We start from the raw sequence: 23,540 nt of genomic DNA on the forward strand, positions 1-23,540 counted from the left end.
CTCCCTCCCTCCCTCCCTGTCTCTCTCTCTCCCTCCCTCCCTCCCTGTCTCTCTCCCTCCCTCCCTGTCTCTCTCTCTCTCCCTCCCTGTCTCTCTCTCTCTCCCTCCCTGTCTCTCTCTCCCTCCCTCCCTGTCTCCCTCCCTCCTTCCCTGTCTCTCTCCCTCCTTCCCTGTCTCTCTCCCTCCCTGTCTCTCTCCCTCCCTCCCTGTCCCTCTCTCTCCCTCCCTGTCTCTCTCTCTCTCTCTCCCTCCCTGTCTCTCTCTCTCTCCCTCCCTGTCTCTCTCCCTCCCTGTCTCTCTCTCCCTCCCTGTCTCTCTCTCCCTCCCTGTCTCTCTCTCTCCCTCCCTGTCTCTCTCTCTCCCTCCCTGTCTCTCTCTCTCCCTCCCCGTCTCTCTCTCTCCCTCCCCGTCTCTCTCTCTCCCTCCCCGTCTCTCTCTCTCCCTCCCCGTCTCTCTCTCTCCCTCCCCGTCTCTCTCTCTCCCTCCCCGTCTCTCTCTCTCCCTCCCCGTCTCTCTCTCTCCCTCCCCGTCTCTCTCTCTCCCTCCCCGTCTCTCTCTCTCCCTCCCCGTCTCTCTCTCTCCCTCCCCGTCTCTCTCTCTCCCTCCCCGTCTCTCTCTCTCCCTCCCCGTCTCTCTCTCTCCCTCCCCGTCTCTCTCTCTCCCTCCCCGTCTCTCTCTCCCTCCTCGTCTCTCTCTCCCTCCCTGTCTCCCTCCCTCCCTCCCTCCCTGTCTCTCTCCCTCCCTCCCTGTCTCTCTCTCTCCCTCCCTCCCTCCCTGTCTCTCTCCCTCCCTCCCTCCCTCCCAGTCTTTCTCTCCCTCCCTCCCTCCCTGTCTCCCTCCCTCCCTCCCTCCCAGTCTTTCTCTCTCTCCCTCCCTCCCAGTCTTTCTCTCTCTCCCTCCCTCCTTCCCTGTCTCCCTCCCTCCTTCCCTGTCTCTCTCCCTCCCTCCCTGTCTCTCTCTCTCCCTCCCCGTCTCTCTCTCTCCCTCCCTGTCTCTCTCTCTCCCTCCCTGTCTCTCTCTCTCCCTCCCTGTCTATCTCTCTCCCTCCCTGTCTCTCTCTCTCCCTCCCTGTCTCTCTCTCTCTCTCCCTGTCTCTCTCTCTCTCTCCCTGTCTCTCTCTCTCTCTCTCCCTGTCTCTCTCTCTCCCTCCCTGTCTCTCTCTCTCTCTCCCTCCCTGTCTCTCTCTCTCCCTCCCTCCCTCCCCCCCTCCCTCCCTGTCTCTCTCCCTCCCTCCCTCCCTCCCTGTCTCTCTCCCTCCCTCCCTCCCCCCCTCCCTCCCTGTCTCTCTCCCTCCCTCCCTCCCTCCCTGTCTCTCTCTCTCCCTCCCTCCCAGTCTTTCTCTCTCTCCCTCCCTCCTTCCCTGTCTCCCTCCCTCCTTCCCTGTCTCTCTCCCTCCCTCCCTGTCTCTCTCTCTCCCTCCCCGTCTCTCTCTCGCTCTCCCTCCCCGTCTCTCGCTCTCCCTCCCTGTCTCTCTCTCTCCCTCCCTGTCTCTCTCTCTCCCTCCCTGTCTCTCTCTCTCCCTCCCTGTCTCTCTCTCTCTCTCCCTGTCTCTCTCTCTCTCTCCCTGTCTCTCTCTCTCTCTCTCCCTGTCTCTCTCTCTCCCTCCCTGTCTCTCTCTCTCTCCCTCCCTGTCTCTCTCCCTCCCTCCCTCCCCCCCTCCCTCCCTGTCTCTCTCCCTCCCTCCCTCCCTCCCTGTCTCTCTCCCTCCCTCCCTCCCTGTCTCTCTCCCTCCCTGTCTCCCTCCCTCCTTCCCTGTCTCTCTCCCTCCTTCCCTGTCTCTCTCCCTCCCTCCCTGTCTCTCTCCCTCCCTCCCTGTCTCTCTCTCTCCCTCCCTGTCTCTCTCTCTCTCCCTCCCTGTCTCTCTCTCTCTCCCTCCCTGTCTCTCTCCCTCCCTGTCTCTCTCTCTCCCTCCCTGTCTCTCTCTCTCCCTCCCTGTCTCTCTCTCTCCCTCCCTGTCTCTCTCTCTCCCTCCCTGTCTCTCTCTCTCCCTCCCTGTCTCTCTCTCTCCCTCCCCGTCTCTCTCTCTCCCTCCCCGTCTCTCTCTCTCCCTCCCCGTCTCTCTCTCTCCCTCCCCGTCTCTCTCTCTCCCTCCCCGTCTCTCTCTCTCCCTCCCCGTCTCTCTCTCTCCCTCCCCGTCTCTCTCTCTCCCTCCCCGTCTCTCTCTCTCCCTCCCCGTCTCTCTCTCTCCCTCCCCGTCTCTCTCTCTCCCTCCCCGTCTCTCTCTCTCCCTCCCCGTCTCCCTCCCTCCCCGTCTCCCTCCCTGTCTCTCTCCTTCCCTGTCTCTCTCTCTCCCTCCCTGTCTCTCTCTCCCTCCCTGTCTCTCTCTCTCCCTCCCTGTCTCTCTCTCTCCCTCCCTGTCTCTCTCTCTCCCTCCCTGTCTCTCTCTCTCCCTCCCTGTCTCTCTCTCTCCCTCCCTCCCTCCCTGTCTCACTCTCTCTCTCCCTCCCTCCCTGTCTCTCTCTCTCTCTCTCCCTCCCTCCCTGTCTCTCTCTCTCTCTCCCTCCCTCCCTGTCTCTCTCTCTCTCCCTCCCTGTCTCTCTCTCTCTCTCCCTCCCTGTCTCTCTCTCTCTCGCTCTCCCTGTCTCTCTCTCTCTCTCTCCCTCCCTCCCTCCCTGTCTCTATCTCTCTCTCCCTCCCTCCCTGTCTCTCTCTCTCCCTCCCTGTCTCTCTCCCTCCCTGTCCTTGTTCTCCTTCCTGGGAAACACAACATGGGCATTAAGGCGGGCAGGTCAAAGCTTAGACATACTTCTCTTAAATACGCCATCATGAATTGAGCAAAGTGTTTTAACAGAAGTTCCCACAACATCCCGAGGCAATAATGGGAAAAGGTCATTTTGCATTCAGGCAAATAAGGGTGTTGTTGGCTGTGGTGTTGACCTCTACCTGTCACTGTATGACAGCGCCAGTCTTTTTAATGTCCAGTGTCAACATTGAAAAAGAATGACCTCAAACTTTATCTTAGTTTATCTAGTTTTAAAGCCCAAATCAAACAGTTTTTTTGATTTAATTTTTTTTACACGTGAACGAGCGCGTACACGCTAGAATTAGAAAGAAACCGTACGGGGAGCCAACTGCATCATGTTAGTCACATTAGAAGCACGTCTGTCTTCCTCGTTCCAACTCGAAGCAATGCTGCTAGTGAGTGGATAAACTGCATCATGTTAGTCACATTAGAAGCACGTCTGTCTTCCTCGTTCCTACTCGAAGCAATGCTGCTAGTGAGTGGATAAACTGACAGAAAATACACTTTGTGCATTAAGTCTGGAGTTAACATGTACAGTCAAAGATGTGTCTATTTAGTGTTGATCAGTTCAGCTGCCGGTACCAATAATACATAATTAAATACGTTCTACCTGTTTCCCTGTTTCCCTGTCTACCTGTCTACCTGTCTACCTGTCTACCTGTTTCCCTGTTTCCCTGTTTCCCTGTCTACCTGTCTACCTGTCTACCTGTCTACCTGTTTCCCTGTTTCCCTGTCTACCTGTCTACCTGTTTCCCTGTTGGGGGGGGGGGAAACTATATAATCCATTTTAAAATAAGGCTGTAACTTAACTAAATGTGGTAAAAGTCAAGGGTTTTTAATACTTTCTGAATGCACTGTACATTTAGAAAATGTTTTTAAAATGTACCTTTATTTAACCAGTTAAGAACAAATTCTTATTTTCAATGACGGCCTGGGAACAGTGGGTTAACTGCCTGTTCAGGGGCAGAATGACAGATTTGTACCTTGTCAGCTTGGGGGTTTGAACTTGCAACCTTCTGGTTACTAGTCCAACGCTCTAACCACTAGGCTACCCTGCCGCCTCTACACTCTAACCACTAGGCTACCCTGCTGCCTCTACACTCTAACCACTAGGCTACCCTGCCACCCCATAGCAAACACAGCACGCTCTCTACTCCAGCACGCAAAGTTGGACTCAGTTGACTGTGATTTCGGCCGAGGTAGTTTACACACGGCTGTTATCAGCTGTCATTTCTGATGAGTCATGTCTCAATGCTTTTCCCTCTCCACTTCTCAGGTCGTTTGAACCAGATAATTAGTTTGTGTAGAATGAGGGTAGAGAGGTGGAGGGATGAGGGCAGAGAGGTGGAGGGATGAGGGCAGAGAGGTGGAGGGATGAGGGCAGAGAGGTGGAGGGATGAGGGTAGAGAGGTGGAGGGATGAGGGCAGAGAGGTGGAGGGATGAGGGCAGAGAGGTGGAGGGATGAGGGCAGAGAGGTGGAGGGATGAGGGCAGAGAGGTGGAGGGATGAGGGCAGAGAGGTGGAGGCATGAGGGTAGAGAGGTGGAGGGATGAGGGTAGAGAGGTGGAGGGATGAGGGTAGAGAGGTGGAGGGATGAGGGCAGAGAGGTGGAGGGATGAGGGCAGAGAGGTGGAGGGATGAGGGCAGAGAGGTGGAGGGATGAGGGCAGAGAGGTGGGGGGATGAGGGCAGAGAGGTGGAGGGATGAGGGCAGAGAGGTGGAGGGATGAGGGCACAGTCATAGGAGTGGAAGCTGCTCATTCCACCACAGGTGGACAGGCAGAGAGACGAGGGTATAGAGGGTAGAGAGGGCAGAGAGGTGGAGGGATGAGGGCAGAGAGGTGGAGGGATGAGGGCAGAGAGGTGGAGGGATGAGGGCAGAGAGGTGGAGGGATGAGGGCAGAGAGGTGGAGGGATGAGGGCAGAGAGGGGGAGGGATGAGGGCAGAGAGGTGGAGGGATGAGGGCAGAGAGGTGGAGGGATGAGGGCAGAGAGGTGGAGGGATGAGGGCAGAGAGGTGGAGGGATGAGGGCAGAGAGGTGGAGGGATGAGGGCAGAGAGGTGGAGGGATGAGGGCAGAGAGGTGGAGGGATGAGGGCACAGTCATAGGAGTGGAAGCTGCTCATTCCACCACAGGTGGACAGGCAGAGAGACGAGGGTATAGAGGGTAGAGAGGGCAGAGAGGTGGAAGGATGAGGGCAGAGAGGTGGAGGGATGAGGGCAGAGAGGTGGAGGGATGAGGGCAGAGAGGTGGAGGGATGAGGGCAGAGAGGTGGAGGGATGAGGGTAGAGAGGTGGAGGGATGAGGGCAGAGAGGTGGAGGGATGAGGGCAGAGAGGTGGAGGGATGAGGGCAGAGAGGTGGAGGGATGAGGGCAGAGAGGTGGAGGGATGAGGGCAGAGAGGTGGAGGGATGAGGGCAGAGAGGTGGAGGGATGAGGGCAGAGAGGTGGAGGGATGAGGGCAGAGAGGTGGAGGGATGAGGGCAGAGAGGTGGAGGGATGAGGGCACAGTCATAGGAGTGGAAGCTGCTCATTCTACCACAGGTGGACAGGCAGAGAGACGAGGGCAGAGAGGTGGAGGGATGAGGGCAGAGAGGTGGAGGGATGAGGGCAGAGAGGTGGAGGGATGAGGGCAGAGAGATGGAGGGATGAGGGCAGAGAGATGGAGGGATGAGGGCAGAGAGATGGAGGGATGAGGGCAGAGAGGTGGAGGGATGAGGGCACAGTCATAGGAGTGGAAGCTGCTCATTCCACCACAGCGGTTAAAAGGTTAAAAGGATGAAAGGGTTTTTCTCAGTAAAAGATGTGAGAGGTGTTGGTTCACAGCGACACCGTTAACCCCACCAGTCTCTCAGTGTCTTGTATTGGAGTGAACCACAGAGGCCAGGGCCAATGAGGCGAGGACAGGAAGAGGATCTGATAGGTGGCATGACTTAGAATCCCACATGAACTACAAGCTGCCATGGTGATACAACTGTTGCCAGGGGAGATGGATAAGCCTATGATGTGATTGGACTAATGGATTTAGTAAACCAGTAATAATACATTATAACACAGCTGTGTGTCATTTACACCAAAACGACAATCACACGGAGTAATATATCACTTTATTAATGACCGACATATGAAGTTGTAATGAACTGCCAATAAACTACTTCTGAACTGTTTAAGATGTTATCTTTGTCTGTTGACTACTCATTTGTCTTTCTCTCCCTCCCCCTTCTCTCTCTCTCTCTCCCCTTCTCTCTCTCTGTCTCTCTCCCCCTTCTCTATCTCTGTCTCTCTCCCCCTTCTCTATCTCTCCCTGATCTCTCCCTCCCTCTCTCTCTCTCTCTCTCCCCCTTCTCCCTTCTCTCTCTCTCTCCCCTTCTCTCTCTCTGTCTCTCTCCCCCTTCTCTATCTCTGTCTCTCTCCCCCTTCTCTATCTCTCCCTGATCTCTCCCTCCCTCTCCCTCTCTCTCTCTCTCTCCCCCTTCTCTGTCTCTCTCTCCCTCCCCCTTCTCTGTCTCTCTCTCTCTCCCTCCCCCTTCTGTCTCTCTCTCTCTCTCTCCCTCTCCCCCTTCTGTCTCTCTCTCTCTCTCTCCCTCTGTCTCTCTCTCTCTGTCTCCCCCTCCCCCTTCTCTCTCTCTCTCTCTCCCTCTCCCCCTTCTGTCTCTCTCTCTCTCTCTCCCTCTGTCTCTCTCTCTCTGTCTCCCCCTCCCCCCTCCCTCTCTCTATCTCTCCCTCCCCCTTCTCTCTCTCTCTCTCCCTGATCTCTCTCTCTCTCTCTCTCTCTCCCTCTGTCTCTCTCTATCTCTCCCTCCCCCTTCTCTCTCTCTCTCTCCCTGATCTCTCTCTCTCTCCCTCTGTCTCTCTCTGTCTCCCCCTCCCCCTTCTCTCTCTCTCCCTCTCTCTCCCTTCTCTCTCTCTCTCTCCCTCCCTCTCTCTCTCTCTCCCTGATCTCTCTCTCTCTCCAGTGGTGCCTCTGATCCTGAAGGCCTTGGTCTATGATGAAAAGAGAGGAGCGTGTAGCGTTGGTTCTAACGTACGAGATGCAGCCTGCTACGTCTGTTGGGCCTTTGCCAGGGCCTACGAACCCACCGAGCTGAAGCCCTTCGTTACGCAGATCGCCTGGTAACACTCCTCTACTTCTTCATCATCCTCCTCCTCTGTCTCTCTGACCCCGGTCGGGGTCAATTACGTTTTTAATTCGCTCAGTTCAGTTAGTGAATTGATGTCAATTGAAGATTTGTGTGAAAACTTGCGCATCTCAAGGTAGGATTCTGCCCTAATAATAGAGAAGGTTAAACATGGGCTTTTAGATTACACAATGTTTCAATTTTTTAAATAAATGTTTTATTTACACTTTTATTTAACTAGGCAGGTCAGTTAAGAACAAATTCTTATTTACAATGACAGCCTAGGAACAGTGGGTTAACTGCCTTGTTCAGGGGCAGAACGACAGAGTTTTACCATGTTAGCTCGGGGATTCAATCTAGCAACCTTTCGGTTGGCCCACTAGACTACCTGCTGCCCCTACACTCTAACCACTAGACTACCTGCTGCCCCACCACTCTAACCACTAGACTACCTGCTGCCCCTACACTCTAACCACTAGGCTACCTGCCGCCCCTACACTCTAACCACTAGGCTACCCTGCCTCCCCCACACTCTAACCACTAGGCTACCTGCCGGCCCTACACTCTAACCACTAGGCTACCTGCCGCCCCTACACTCTAACCACTAGACTACCTGCTGCCCCTACACTCTAACCACTAGACTACCTGCCGCCCCTACACTCTAACCACTAGGCTACCTGCCGCCCCTACACTCTAACCACTAGACTACCTGCTGCCCCTACACTCTAACCACTAGACTACCTGCCGCCCCTACACTCTAACCACTAGACTACCTGCTGCCCCTACACTCTAACCACTAGACTACCTGCTGCCCCTACACTCTAACCACTAGACTACCTGCTGCCCCTACACTCTAACCACTAGACTACCTGCTGCCTCTCTAACCACTAGACTACCTGCTGCCCCTACACTCTAACCACTAGACTACCTGCCGCCCCTACACTCTAACCACTAGACTACCTGCTGCCCCTACACTCTAACCACTAGACTACCTGCCGCCCCTACACTCTAACCACTAGACTACCTGCTGCCCCTACACTCTAACCACTAGACTACCTGCTGCCCCTACACTCTAACCACTAGACTACCTGCTGCCTCTCTAACCACTAGACTACCTGCCGGCCCTACACTCTAACCACTAGGCTACCTGCCGCCCCTACACTCTAACCACTAGACTACCTGCTGCCCCACCACTCTAACCACTAGACTACCTGCTGCCTCTCTAACCACTAGGCTACCTGCCGCCCCTACACTCTAACCACTAGGCTACCCTGCCGCCCCCACACTCTAACCACTCTGCTACCTGCCGGCCCTACACTCTAACCACTAGGCTACCTGCCGCCCCTACACTCTAACCACTAGACTACCTGCTGCCCCACCACTCTAACCACTAGACTACCTGCTGCCCCACCACTCTAACCACTAGACTACCTGCTGCCCCTACACTCTAACCACTAGACTACCTGCTGCCCCTACACTCTAACCACTAGACTACCTGCTGCCCCACCACTCTAACCACTAGACTACCTGCTGCCTCTCTAACCACTAGACTACCTGCTGCCTCTCTAACCACTAGACTACCTGCTGCCTCTCTAACCACTAGACTACCTGCTGCCTCTCTAACCACTAGACTACCTGCTGCCTCTCTAACCACTAGACTACCTGCTGCCCCACCACTCTAACCACTAGACTACCTGCTGCCTCTCTAACCACTAGACTACCTGCTGCCTCTCTAACCACTAGACTACCTGCTGCCTCTCTAACCACTAGACTACCTGCTGCCTCTCTAACCACTAGACTACCTGCTGCCCCACCACTCTAACCACTAGACTACCTGCTGCCTCTCTAACCACTAGACTACCTGCTGCCCCTACACTCTAACCACTAGACTACCTGCTGCCTCTCTAAACACTAGACTACCTGCTGCCTCTCTAACCACTAGACTACCTGCTGCCTCTCTAACCACTAGACTACCTGCTGCCTCTCTAACCACTAGACTACCTGCTGCCTCTCTAACCACTAGACTACCTGCTGCCTCTCTAACCACTAGACTACCTGCTGCCTCTCTAACCACTAGACTACCTGCTGCCTCTCTAACCACTAGACTACCTGCTGCCTCTCTAACCACTAGACTACCTGCTGCCTCTCTAACCACTAGACTTCCTGCTGCCTCTCTAACCACTAGACTACCTGCTGCCTCTCTAACCACTAGACTACCTGCTGCCTCTCTAACCACTAGACTACCTGCTGCCTCTCTAACCACTAGACTACCTGCTGCCTCTCTAACCACTAGACTACCTGCTGCCCCACCACTCTAACCACTAGACTACCTGCTGCCTCTCTAACCACTAGACTACCTGCTGCCCCTACACTCTAACCACTAGACTACCTGCTGCCTCTCTAACCACTAGACTACCTGCTGCCTCTCTAACCACTAGACTACCTGCTGCCCCACCACTCTAACCACTAGACTACCTGCTGCCCCTACACTCTAACCACTAGACTACCTGCTGCCTCTCTAACCACTAGACTACCTGCTGCCCCTACACTCTAACCACTAGACTACCTGCTGCCTCTCTAAACACTAGACTACCTGCTGCCTCTCTAACCACTAGACTACCTGCTGCCCCTACACTCTAACCACTAGACTACCTGCTGCCTCTCTAACCACTAGACTACCTGCTGCCCCACCACTCTAACCACTAGACTACCTGCTGCCTCTCTAACCACTAGACTACCTGCTGCCCCTACACTCTAACCACTAGACTACCTGCTGCCTCTCTAAACACTAGACTACCTGCTGCCTCTCTAACCACTAGACTACCTGCTGCCCCTACACTCTAACCACTAGACTACCTGCTGCCTCTCTAACCACTAGACTACCTGCTGCCTCTCTAACCACTAGACTACCTGCTGCCTCTCTAACCACTAGACTTCCTGCTGCCTCTCTAACCACTAGACTACCTGCTGCCTCTCTAACCACTAGACTACCTGCTGCCTCTCTAACCACTAGACTACCTGCTGCCTCTCTAACCACTAGACTACCTGCTGCCCCTACACTCTAACCACTAGACTACCTGCTGCCCCACCACTCTAACCACTAGACTACCTGCTGCCTCTCTAACCACTAGGCTACCTGCTGCCCCACCACTCTAACCACTAGACTACCTGCTGCCTCTCTAACCACTAGACTACCTGCTGCCTCTCTAACCACTAGACTACCTGCTGCCTCTCTAACCACTAGACTACCTGCTGCCTCGGCCAAATATAGTCCAACAAACACATTTCACTTCAAGATCTCATTAGAATTGTCCTTAGTAGTTGACAGCAGCATAAATAACAGTCACTACATTGAGGTTAGTCAAGTTAGATAAAGCATCCCAGTTGTTGACGGCTGTGGACAGAGAGATGTAAAGACAGCTATATAGAGATACCATGACCTACATGACACCTATGAATAGACCACAGGCCTTTAGTGTCACAGCTGAATAGACCACAGGCCTTTAGTGTCACAGCTGAATAGACCACAGGCCTTTAGTGTCACAGCTGAATAGACCACAGGCCTTTAGTGTCACAGATGAATAGACCACAGGCCTTTAGTGTCACAGCTGAATAGACCACAGGCCTTTAGTGTCACAGCTGAATAGACCACAGGCCTTTAGTGTCACAGCTGAATACACCACAGGCCTTTAGTGTCACAGCTGAATAGACCACAGGCCTTTAGTGTCACAGCTGAATAGACCACAGGCCTTTAGTGTCACAGATGAATAGACCACAGGCCTTAGCGCTGATTAAACCAGGTTATAGAAGGATTTTTAAGCCTTGAGACAAATGAGACATGGATTGTTGTATGTGTTGCCATTCAGAGGGTGAATGGGCAAGACTAAAGATTTAAGTGACTTTGAACGGGGTATGGTAGTAGGTGCCAGGCGCACCTGTTTGTGTCAAGAACTGCAACGCTGCTAGGTTTTTCACGCTCAACAGTGTCCTGTGTGTATCAAGAATGGTCCACCACCCAAAGGACATCCAGCCAACTGGACACAACTGTGGGAAGCATTGGAGTCAACATGGGCCAGCATCCATGTGGAACGCTTTCAACACCTTGTAGAGTCAACATGGGCCAGCATCCCTGTGGAACGCTTTCAACACCTTGTAGAGTCAACATGGGCCAGCATCCCTGTGGAACACTTTCAACACCTTGTAGAGTCAACATGGGCCAGCATCCATGTGGAACGCTTTCATCACCTTGTAGAGTCAACATGGGCCAGCATCCCTGTGGAACGCTGTCAACACCTTGTAGAGTCAACATGGGCCAGCATCCCTGTGGAACGCTTTCAACACCTTGTAGAGTCAACATGGGCCAGCATCCCTGTGGAACGCTTTCATCACCTTGTAGAGTCAACATGGGCCAGCATCCCTGTGGAACGCTGTCAACACCTTGTAGAGTCAACATGGGCCAGCATCCCTGTGGAACGCTTTCAACACCTTGTAGAGTCAACATGGGCCAGCATCCCTGTGGAACGCTTTCAACACCTTGTAGAGTCAACATGGGCCAGCATCCCTGTGGAACGCTTTCAACACCTTGTAGAGTCAACATGGGCCAGCATCCCTGTGGAACGCTTTCAACACCTTGTAGAGTCAACATGGGCCAGCATCCCTGTGGAACGCTTTCATCACCTTGTAGAGTCAACATGGGCCAGCATCCCTGTGGAACGCTGTCAACACCTTGTAGAGTCAACATGGGCCAGCATCCCCCTGTGGAACACTTTCAACACCTTGTAGAGTCCGTGGCCTGACGAATTGAGGCTGTTCTGAGGGCGAAAGGGGGGTGTTCTTAATGTTTTGTAAACTCAGTGTAGCTGCCTGTTTCAAATTGTTTTAGGATGCAAATGTTTTTGTTGATTTTTGTCTCTTATCACTTTTTTGTTGTGAATAAGAGCGTTGTCTCATGTCCCCATCTACACTAGATACCTAGGCTACTAGGCTACTAGGCTACTAGGCTACTAGGCTACTAGGCTACTAGGCTACTAGGCTACTAGGCTACAAGGCTACTAGGCTACTAGGCTACTAGGCTACTAGGCTACTAGGCTACAAGGCTACTAGGCTACTAGGCTACTAGGCTACTAGGCTACTAGGCTACTAGGCTACTAGGCTACTAGGCTACTAGGCTACAAGGCTACAAGGCTACTAGGCTACTAGGCTACTAGGCTACTAGGCTACTAGGCTACTAGGCTACTAGGCTACTAGGCTACAAGGCTACTAGGCTACTAGGCTACTAGGCTACTAGGCTAGTAGGCTACTAGGCTACAAGGCTACTAGGCTACTAGGCTACTAGGCTACAAGGCTACTAGGCTACTAGGCTACTAGGCTACTTGGCTACTAGGCTACAAGGCTACTAGGCTACTAGGCTACTAGGCTACTAGGCTACTAGGCTACAAGGCTACTAGGCTACTAGGCTACAAGGCTACTAGGCTACTAGGCTACAAGGCTACTAGGCTACTAGGCTACTAGGCTACAAGGCTACAAGGCTACTAGGCTACAAGGCTACTAGGCTACTAGGCTACTAGGCTACTAGGCTACTAGGCTACAAGGCTACTAGGCTACTAGGCTACTAGGCTACTAGGCTACAAGGCTACTAGGCTACTAGGCTACTAGGCTACTAGGCTACTAGGCTACAAGGCTACTAGGCTACTAGGCTACAAGGCTACTAGGCTACTAGGCTACTAGGCTACTTCTGCCTTCTTGCTATGCGATACTTCACCCACTACAAAACAGTGTGTACGCACGGTCCAAAGTTTAAAGGAGGATAAGCACTTTTTTATAAATGCCAACTTTTGCGTGAAAACTGGCGCACTGGTGTTTTGGGAAATAAGCATATACACCGATTTATAAAGGAAAAACCCCTGGTGTTTTGGGAAATAAGAGTACACACCGTTTTAGAAATGAGGACCCCCTGGTGTTTTCATATCAGCAGTACGACAGAGCTGTAAGTTGTTATTCACGGCCTCAAACCAGTTCTTCTGTCTTTCTGTTAGCTGCCTGCCCCCCCCCCCACCCCTCCTCTAACTCCCATTATCTATCTTTGTCTGATTATCCTCAATCTTTCTCTCTTATAAATACTTTCTGGTTTAAATCATCGTTCAATAATATAACTAACTGTAATACCTCAACGAATACGCATTTTTAACTGATCTCAGAATACGTTGTATGAACTCATACTCCCCAGTAACAACGGTATCATATGTACTGGGGTCGTAGTTCCCAGTAACAACGGTATCATATGTACTGGGGTCGTCATCATACTCCCCAGTAACAACGGTATCATATGTACTGGGGTCGTTATCATACTCCCCAGTAACAACGGTATCATATGTACTGGGGTCGTTATCATACTCCCCAGTAACAACGGTATCATATGTACTGGGGTCGTAGTTCCCAGTAACAACGGTATCATATGTACTGGGGTCGTTATCATACCCCCCAGTAACAACGGTATCATATGTACTGGGGTCGTTATCATACTCCCCAGTAACAACGGTATCATATGTACTGGGTTCGTAGTCCCCAGTAACAACGGTATCATATGTACTGGGGTCGTTATCATACTCCCCAGTAACAACGGTATCATATGTACTGGGGTCGTTATCCTACTCCCCAGTAACAACGGTATCATATGTACTGGGGTCGTTATCATACTCCCCAGTAACAACGGTATCATATGTACTGGGGTCGTTATCATACTCCCCAGTAACAACGGTATCATATGTACTGGGGTCGTTATCCTACTCCCCAGTAACAACGGTATCATATGTACTGGGGTCGTTATCCTACTCCCCAGTAACAACGGTATCATATGTACTGGGGTCGTTATCATACTCCCCAGTAACAACGGTATCATATGTACTGGGGTCGTTATCATACTCCCCAGTAACAACGGTATCATATGTACTGGGGTCGTTATCATACTCCCCAGTAACAACGGTATCATATGTACTGGGGTCGTTATCATACTCCCCAGTAACAACGGTATCATATGTACTGGGGTCGTTATCATACTCCCCAGTAACAACGGTATCATATGTACTGGGGTCGTTATCATACTCCCCAGTAACAACGGTATCATATGTACTTGGGTCGTTATCATACTCCCCAGTAACAACGGTATCATATGTACTGGGGTCGTTATCATACTCCCCAGTAACAACGGTAGTTCCCAGTAACAACGGTATCGTATGTACTGGGGTCGTTGTTCTCAGTAACAACAGTATCATATGTACTGGGGTCGTAGTTCCGAGTAACAACTGTATCATATGTACTGGGGTCGTTGTTCTCAGTAACAACAGTATCATATGTACTGGGGTCGTTATCGTAGTTCCCAGTAACAACATTATCATATGTACTGGGGTCGTTGTTGTCAGTAACAACAGTATCATATGTACTGGGGTCGTTATCGTAGTTCTCAGTAACAACGGTATCATATGTACTGGGGTCGTAGTTCCCAGTAACAACGGTATCATATGTACTGGGGTCGTTATCGTAGTTCCCAGTAACAACGGTATCATATGTACTGGGGTCGTAGTTCCCAGTAACAACGGTATCATATGTACTGGGGTCGTTATCATACTCCCCAGTAACAACGGTATCGTATGTACTGGGGTCGTTATCATACTCCCCAGTAACAACGGTATCATATGTACTGGGGTCGTTATCATACTCCCCAGTAACAACGGTATCATATGTACTGGGGTCGTTATCATACTCCCCAGTAACAACGGTATCATATGTACTGGGGTCGTTGTTCTCAGTAACAACAGTATCATATGTACTGGGGTAGTAGTTCCCAGTAACAACGGTATCATATGTACTGGGGTCGTTATCATACTCCCCAGTAACAACGGTATCATATGTACTGGGGTCGTTATCATACTCCCCAGTAACAACGGTATCATATGTACTGGGGTCGTTATCATACTCCCCAGTAACAACGGTATCATATGTACTTGGGTCGTTATCATACTCCCCAGTAACAACGGTATCATATGTACTGGGGTCGTTATCATACTCCCCAGTAACAACGGTAGTTCCCAGTAACAACGGTATCGTATGTACTGGGGTCGTTGTTCTCAGTAACAACAGTATCATATGTACTGGGGTCGTAGTTCCGAGTAACAACTGTATCATATGTACTGGGGTCGTTGTTCTCAGTAACAACAGTATCATATGTACTGGGGTCGTTATCGTAGTTCCCAGTAACAACATTATCATATGTACTGGGGTCGTTGTTGTCAGTAACAACAGTATCATATGTACTGGGGTCGTTATCGTAGTTCTCAGTAACAACGGTATCATATGTACTGGGGTCGTAGTTCCCAGTAACAACGGTATCATATGTACTGGGGTCGTTATCGTAGTTCCCAGTAACAACGGTATCATATGTACTGGGGTCGTAGTTCCCAGTAACAACGGTATCATATGTACTGGGGTCGTAGTTCCCAGTAACAACGGTATCATATGTACTGGGGTCGTAGTTCCCAGTAACAACGGTATCATATGTACTGGGGTTGTAGTTCCCAGTAACAACGGTATCGTATGTACTGGGGTCGTTATCGTAGTTCCCAGTAACAACGGTATCATATGTACTGGGGCCGTTGTTCTCAGTAACAACAGTATCATATGTACTGTGGTCGTTATCGTAGTTCTCAGTAACAACGGTATCATATGTACTGGGGTCGTAGTTCCCAGTAACAACGGTATCATATGTACTGGGGTCGTTATCGTAGTTCCCAGTAACAACGGTATCATATGTACTGGGGTCGTTGTTCTCAGTAACAACAGTATCATATGTACTGGGGTCGTTATCGTAGTTCCCAGTAACAACAGTATCATATGTACTGGGGTCGTAGTTCCCAGTAACAACGGTATCATATGTACTGGGGTCGTAGTTCCCAGTAACAATGGTATCATATGTACTGGGGTCGTTGTTCTCAGTAACAACAGTATCATATGTACTGGGGTCGTTATCGTAGTTCCCAGTAACAACGGTATCATATGTACTGGGGTCGTAGTTCCCAGTAACAACGGTATCATATGTACTAGGGTCGTAGTTCCCAGTAACAACGGTATCATATGTACTGGGTTCGTAGTTCCCAGTAACAACGGTATCATATGTACTGGGGTCGTTTTCGTAGTTCCCAGTAACAACGGTATCATATGTACTGGGGTCGTTATCGTAGTTCCCAGTAACAACGGTATCATATGTACTGGGGTCGTTATCGTAGTTCCCAGTAACAACAGGATCATATGTACTGGGGTCGTTGTCGCAAGCTTCTGCTGCTCCTCATCTTCACCTCAACGTGTCGACTACAAGCCTCTATGTCTGCCTCTCCTCATCTACACCTCAACGTGTCGACTACAAGCCTCTATCTCTGCCTCTCCTCATCTACACCTCAACGTGTCGACTACAAGCCTCTATCTCTGTCTCTCCTCATCTACACCTCAACGTGTCGACTACAAGCCTCTATCTCTGCCTCTCCTCATCTACACCTCAACGTGTCGACTACAAGCCTCTATTTCTGCCTTTCCTCATCCACACCTCAACGTGTCGACTACAAGCCTCTATCTCTGCCTGCTCCTCATCCACACCTCAACGTAGACCACAAACATCTGTCTCTGCCTGCTCCTCATCCACACCTCAACGTAGACCACAAACATCTGTCTCTGCCTGCTCCTCATCCACACCTCAGCATGATGAAACCATCTCCCTCTGGCTGTTAAGCCATACGACGTGTCTAACTGGTTTGGAGCACTGTCCGGGCACAATGCATTTCACAGACAGGCAGGCAGACGCTCCTTAAGGTGACTGAAGGTGTTGTGTTCATGTTACTGTGGATGAGTGGGTTGTTTCTTGCCATGCTGAGGAGAGGGTGATGAGAGGAGGAAGTGATGAGTGGGTTGTTTCTTGCCATGCTGAGGAGAGGGTGATGAGAGGAGGAAGTGATGAGTGGGTTGTTTCTTGCCATGCTGAGGAGAGGGTGATGAGAGGAGGAAGTGATGAGTGGGTTGTTTCTTGCCATGCTGAGGAGAGGGTGATGAGAGGAGGAAGTGATGAGTGGGTTGTTTCTTGCCATGCTGAGGAGAGCGTGATGGGAGGAGGAAGTGATGAGTGGAGGGCCTTGCTTGTCAGTCAGGTGTCTCTCTCTGTGTGTGTGTGTGTGTGTGTGTGTGTGTGTGTGTGTGCAGGTTCAGGTCTCAGGTGTACCTCTTAGCTGTGCATGACTCCACACCTGTCCTGCCTGTGTCTGCAGAGAAGTTGAAGTTAATTTACGCGCCCTGCTCCTGCCTCCCTCCCTCCCTCCCTCACTCCCTCCATGGACATGTCTGGGCCTGTGGGACCCTGTGCCTCTGCAGTGTCAGTTTTACCCTCCCCCCTCCCCCCCACACACACACACCAGCCTCCCGCTCCCTGCAGCCAGCCTTGCCAAGTTTCGCCTGGCGTGGTTGGTTTCGGTGGCTGTTTGGTACCGGGGCTCAGGCAAGCTCAGTCCAGATTCGTAAAAGCCTCTTGACATTTTTAATCTATTTTAGTGTGGCATTTACACACACACATACATACATACACACACACACACACACACACACACAGGGGGGTACACACACACACACACGCACAGGGGGGTACACACACACACACACACACACACACACACACACACACACACAGGGGTGTACACACACACACACACACACACACACACATGCACAGGGGGGTACACACACACACACACACACACACACACAGGGGGGTACACACACACACACACACACACACACACACATGCACAGGGGGGTACGCACACAGACATTGTGCTTGGTCACTATTAAACACTGGAACTCACACAGGAAATAAGGTGCAGGATGTCCCCAGGGGAACTCTCCTCCTCAGATGAGACTCTCTCGTTCTTTCTTTCCGTCCTCCAGTCCACATGGACTGTTGCCTCACTGAAACCACAGTGGTTAGTCAGGGTTAGGGTCCAGGGACAGAGAGAACAGTTAGTCAGGCTAGTGTCCAGGGACAGAGAACAGAGTTAGTCAGGTTAGGGTTAGTGTCCAGGGACAGAGAGAACAGTTAGTCAGGTTAGGGTCCAGGGACAGAGACCAGAGTTAGTCAGGTTAGGGTCCAGGGACAGAGAGAACAGAGTTAGTCAGGTTAGTGTCCAGGGACAGAGAGAACAGAGTTAGTCAGGTAGGGTCCAGGGACAGAGAGAACAGAGTTAGTCAGGGTTAGTGTCTAGGGACAGAGAGAACAGTTAGTCAGGTTAGGGTCCAGGGACAGAGACCAGAGTTAGTCAGGTTAGGGTCCAGGGACAGAGAGCACAGAGTTAGTCAGGTTAGTGTCCAGGGACAGAGAGAACAGAGTTAGTCAGGTTAGGGTCCAGGGACAGAGACCAGAGTTAGTCAGGGTTAGGGTCCAGGGACAGAGAGAACAGTTAGTCAGGTTAGGGTCCAGGGACAGAGAGAACAGAGTTAGTCAGGTTAGTGTCCAGGGACAGAGAGAACAGAGTTAGTCAGGTTAGGGTCCGGGGACAGAGATAACAGAGTTAGTCAGGGTTAGTGTCCAGGGACAGAGAGAACAGAGTTAGTCAGGTTAGGGTCCAGGGACAACAGTTAGTCAGGTTAGGGTCCAGGGACAGAGAGAACATAGTTAGTCAGGGTTAGGGTCCAGGGACAGAGAGAACAGAGTTAGTCAGGTTAGTGTTAGTGTCCAGGGACAGAGAGAACAGAGTTAGTCAGGTTAGGGTCCAGGGACAGAGAGAACAGAGTTAGTCAGGGTTAGGGTCCAGGGACAGAGAGAACAGAGTTAGTCAGGTTAGTGTCCAGGGACAGAGAACAGAGTTAATCAGGGTTAGGGTTAGGGTCCAGGGACAGAGACCAGAGTTAGTCAGGTTAGGGTCCAGGGACAGAGAGAACAGAGTTAGTCAGGTTAGGGTCCAGGGACAGAGAGAACAGAGTTAGTCAGGTTAGGGTCCAGGGACAGAGAGAACAGAGTTAGTCAGGGTTAGGGTCCAGGGACAGAGAGAACAGAGTTAGTCAGGTTAGTGTCCAGGGACAGAGAACAGAGTTAATCAGGGTTAGGGTTAGGGTCCAGGGACAGAGACCAGAGTTAGTCAGGTTAGGGTCCAGGGACAGAGAGAACAGAGTTAGTCAGGTTAGGGTCCAGGGACAGAGAGAACAGAGTTAGTCAGGTTAGGGTTAGGGTCCAGGGACAGAGACCAGATTTAGTCAGGGTTAGGGTCCAGGGACAGAGAGAACAGTTAGTCAGGTTAGGGTCCAGGGACAGAGAGAACAGAGTTAGTCAGGTTAGTGTCCAGGGACAGAGAGAACAGAGTTAGTCAGGTTAGGGTCCAGGGACAGAGAGAACAGAGTTAGTCAGGTTAGTGTCCCCGGAGTCGGCGACTGCAGGAGGGGCCCCCGGAGTCGGCGACTGCAGGAGGAGGCCCCGCAGTCGGCGACTGCAGGAGGGGGCCCCGGAGTCATATCTAATCATACATTCCTCCAGGTTGTTGTTTTTGGCACAATGTCAACTTGTTGAATTTTGGTTGTCAGCCCAGATTAGTTTGTTTTTCTTCAGTAGGTCGACCAAGAAACTGGCTAACACTTTTCTTGAGTGGTAGTTTATTAGTTCATACTTTTATCAACAACCACAAGGTCAAACTTGATCTGTTTTGTTCAAGGGTTCATGTCTGATCATAGCACTGACTTCACTGTGGGCCAACACCCAATACAAAGGCATAAAGGTAATAAACACATTCACCTGCCTGCCTGTGTGTCAGTGTGTTTACCTGTCCATCTATTTGTGTCTCTCTCTGTCTCTGTCTCTCTCTCTCTCTCTATGCTCTCTCTTTTTCTCTCTCTGTCTCTCTCTCTCTATTCTCTCTCTCTATGCTCTCTCTTTTTCTCTCTCTCTCTCTCTCTCTCTCTCTCTCGCTCTCTTTTTTCAGTGCTCTGGTGATCACTGCTGTGTTCGACCGAAACATCAACTGTCGTAGAGCTGCATCAGTGAGTGACCACTCTCTGTCTCTCTGTCTCTGTCTCTCTCTGTCTCTCTCTCTCTCTCTCTCTCTCTGTCTCTCTCTGTTTCAGTCTCTCTCTCGTACACATATCAAACCATGTATCAAGGTTGAGAAATTCCCTTTTTAATTCAATAAATCCAGGGAATTAATTTAAATTAAATTGACATGTTAAAAAATCATCATAGAAAATAATGGTTTATGTAATTTTAATTAACTTTCTGGATTGACCCTGTCATTTATATCAGATCTCACTACTGACTATTATCTAACTACTGTCTCTTAGACCCTGTCATTTATATCAGATCTCACTACTATTATCTAACTACTGTCTCTTAGACCCTGTCATTTATATCAGATCTCACTACTATTATCTAACTACTGTCTCTTAGACCCTGTCATTTATATCAGATCTCACTACTGACTATTATCTAACTACTGTCTCTTAGACCCTGTCATTTATATTAGATCTCACTACTATTATCTAACTACTGTCTCTTAGACCCTGTCATTTATATCAGATCTCACTACTATTATCTAACTACTGTCTCTTAGACCCTGTCATTTATATCAGATCTCACTACTGACTATTATCTAACTACTGTCTCTTAGACCCTGTCATTTATATCAGATCTCACTACTATTATCTAACTACTGTCTCTTTGACCCTGTCATTTATATCAGATCTCACTACTATTATCTAACTACTGTCTCTTAGACCCTGTCATTTATATCAGATCTCACTACTGACTATTATCTAACTACTGTCTCTTAGACCCTGTCATTTATATCAGATCTGACTACTGACTATTATCTGACTACTGTCTCTTTGACCCTGTCATTTATATCAGATCTCACTACTATTATCTAACTACTGTCTCTTAGACCCTGTCATTTATATCAGATCTGACTACTGACTATTATCTAACTACTGTCTCTTAGACCCTGTCATTTATATCAGATCTGACTACTGACTATTATCTAACTACTGTCTCTTAGACCCTGTCATTTATATCAGATCTCACTACTGACTATTATCTAACTACTGTCTCTTAGACCCTGTCATTTATATCAGATCTCACTACTATTATCTAACTACTGTCTCTTAGACCCTGTCATTTATATCAGATCTCACTACTATTATCTAACTACTGTCTCTTAGACCCTGTCATTTATATCAGATCTCACTACTGACTATTATCTAACTACTGTCTCTTAGACCCTGTCATTTATATTAGATCTCACTACTATTATCTAACTACTGTCTCTTAGACCCTGTCATTTATATCAGATCTCACTACTATTATCTAACTACTGTCTCTTAGACCCTGTCATTTATATCAGATCTCACTACTGACTATTATCTAACTACTGTCTCTTAGACCCTGTCATTTATATCAGATCTCACTACTATTATCTAACTACTGTCTCTTTGACCCTGTCATTTATATCAAATCTCACTACTATTATCTAACTACTGTCTCTTAGACCCTGTCATTTATATCAGATCTCACTACTGACTATTATCTAACTACTGTCTCTTAGACCCTGTCATTTATATCAGATCTGACTACTGACTATTATCTGACTACTGTCTCTTTGACCCTGTCATTTATATCAGATCTCACTACTATTATCTAACTACTGTCTCTTAGACCCTGTCATTTATATCAGATCTGACTACTGACTATTATCTAACTACTGTCTCTTAGACCCTGTCATTTATATCAGATCTGACTACTGACTATTATCTAACTACTGTCTCTTAGACCCTGTCATTTATATCAGATCTCACTACTATTATCTAACTACTGTCTCTTAGACCCTGTCATTTATATCAGATCTGACTACTGACTATTATCTAACTACTGTCTCTTAGACCCTGTCATTTATATCAGATCTGACTACTGACTATTATCTAACTACTGTCTCTTAGACCCTGTCATTTATATCAGATCTGACTACTGACTATTATCTAACTACTGTCTCTTAGACCCTGTCATTTATATCAGATCTCACTACTGACTATAATCTAACTACTGTCTCTTAGACCCTGACCCTGTCATTTATATCAGATCTGACTACTGTCTCTTAGACCCTGTCATTTATATCAGATCTGACTACTGACTATTATCTAACTACTGTCTCTTAGACCCTGTCATTTATATCAGATCTGACTACTGACTATTATCTAACTACTGTCTCTTAGACCCTGTCATTTATATCAGATCTCACTACTGACTATAATCTAACTACTGTCTCTTAGACCCTGACCCTGTCATTTATATCAGATCTGACTACTGACTATTATCTAACTACTGTCCCTTAGACCCTGTCATTTATATCAGATCTGACTACTGACTATTATCTATACTGTCTCTTAGACCCTGTCATTTATATCAGATCTGTCTACTGACTATTATCTAACTACTGTCTCTTAGACCCTGTCATTTATATCAGATCTCACTACTGACTATAATCTAACTACTGTCTCTTAGACCCTGACCCTGTCATTTATATCAGATCTGACTACTGACTATTATCTAACTACTGTCTCTTAGACCCTGTCATTTATATCAGATCTGACTACTGACTATTATCTAACTACTGTCTCTTAGACCCTGTCATTTATATCAGATCTGACTACTGACTATTATCTAACTACTGTCTCTTAGACCCTGTCATTTATATCAGATCTCACTACTGACTATAATCTAACTACTGTCTCTTAGACCCTGACCCTGTCATTTATATCAGATCTGACTACTGACTATTATCTAACTACTGTCCCTTAGACCCTGTCATTTATATCAGATCTCACTACAATTATTTAACTTCTAAACTGTGTATTCTTCTCTTCCTCTCCCAGGCTGCCTTCCAGGAGAATGTGGGAAGACAGGTTTGTGAACCCAGTTACCAAAACCATAGGTTATTAGTTATTACATGACTAATGCTATGATACACAGTACATTAGGGTTGTAATGATCACCTACCATCCAGGTGTTACTGACTGTCACTAAAGGCCTTTAAACAGATCAACAACTGTCTGTAATGATCACCTACCATCCAGGTGTTACTGTAACCTGTCCTGGCTGTCACTAAAGTCATTTAAACAGATCAACAACTGTCTGTAATGATCACCTACCATCCAGGTGTTACTGTAACCTGTCCTGGCTGTCACTAAAGTCCTTTAAACAGATCAACAACTGTCTGTAATGATCACCTACCATCCAGGTGTTACTGACTGTCACTAAAGTCCTTTAAACAGTTCAACAACTGGCAGAAAATTAAACTCTTTGCTGATCAAGAAATGCCAACACTGACTTGGCCACAGGCAGATTCTATTGCTTTGTGTGCAGCCAGCACTTGCCAAGCTTGGCATCAGATCTAGGGACTAGTTATCAAAATGTAATTACCATTGAGATTTCATATTATTTCAAATGTTCATATTATTCAACTGTGACTCATTTTTTAAATTGTTTTATTTAACCTTTATTTAACCAGGAAGGGCTCATTGAGATTAAAATCTCTTTTACAAGAGTGCCCTGGCCAAGATAGGCAGCACCAAGTCATTACAAAAAAAATTACAGACAGACAACATGAAAAACTAC

At 49.0% G+C, this 23,540-nt stretch overlaps 1 protein-coding gene across 1 annotated transcript in view; it reads left to right on the forward strand.

The window, feature by feature from the left end:
- LOC139365209 (tubulin folding cofactor D) overlaps nucleotides 1-23,540 on the forward strand; it is a 125,173-nt gene that overhangs the window by 43,603 nt on the left and 58,030 nt on the right. The window contains exons 15-17 of the mRNA XM_071102684.1: nucleotides 6,701-6,857; nucleotides 19,861-19,918; nucleotides 22,799-22,828. Of these exons, the coding sequence (XP_070958785.1) occupies nucleotides 6,701-6,857; nucleotides 19,861-19,918; nucleotides 22,799-22,828 (245 nt within the window). The remainder of the gene's footprint in view (nucleotides 1-6,700; nucleotides 6,858-19,860; nucleotides 19,919-22,798; nucleotides 22,829-23,540) is intronic.

The sequence above is a fragment of the Oncorhynchus clarkii genome, chromosome 13 (genome assembly GCF_045791955.1).
Source record: "Oncorhynchus clarkii lewisi isolate Uvic-CL-2024 chromosome 13, UVic_Ocla_1.0, whole genome shotgun sequence".
NCBI lineage: Eukaryota > Metazoa > Chordata > Actinopteri > Salmoniformes > Salmonidae > Oncorhynchus > Oncorhynchus clarkii.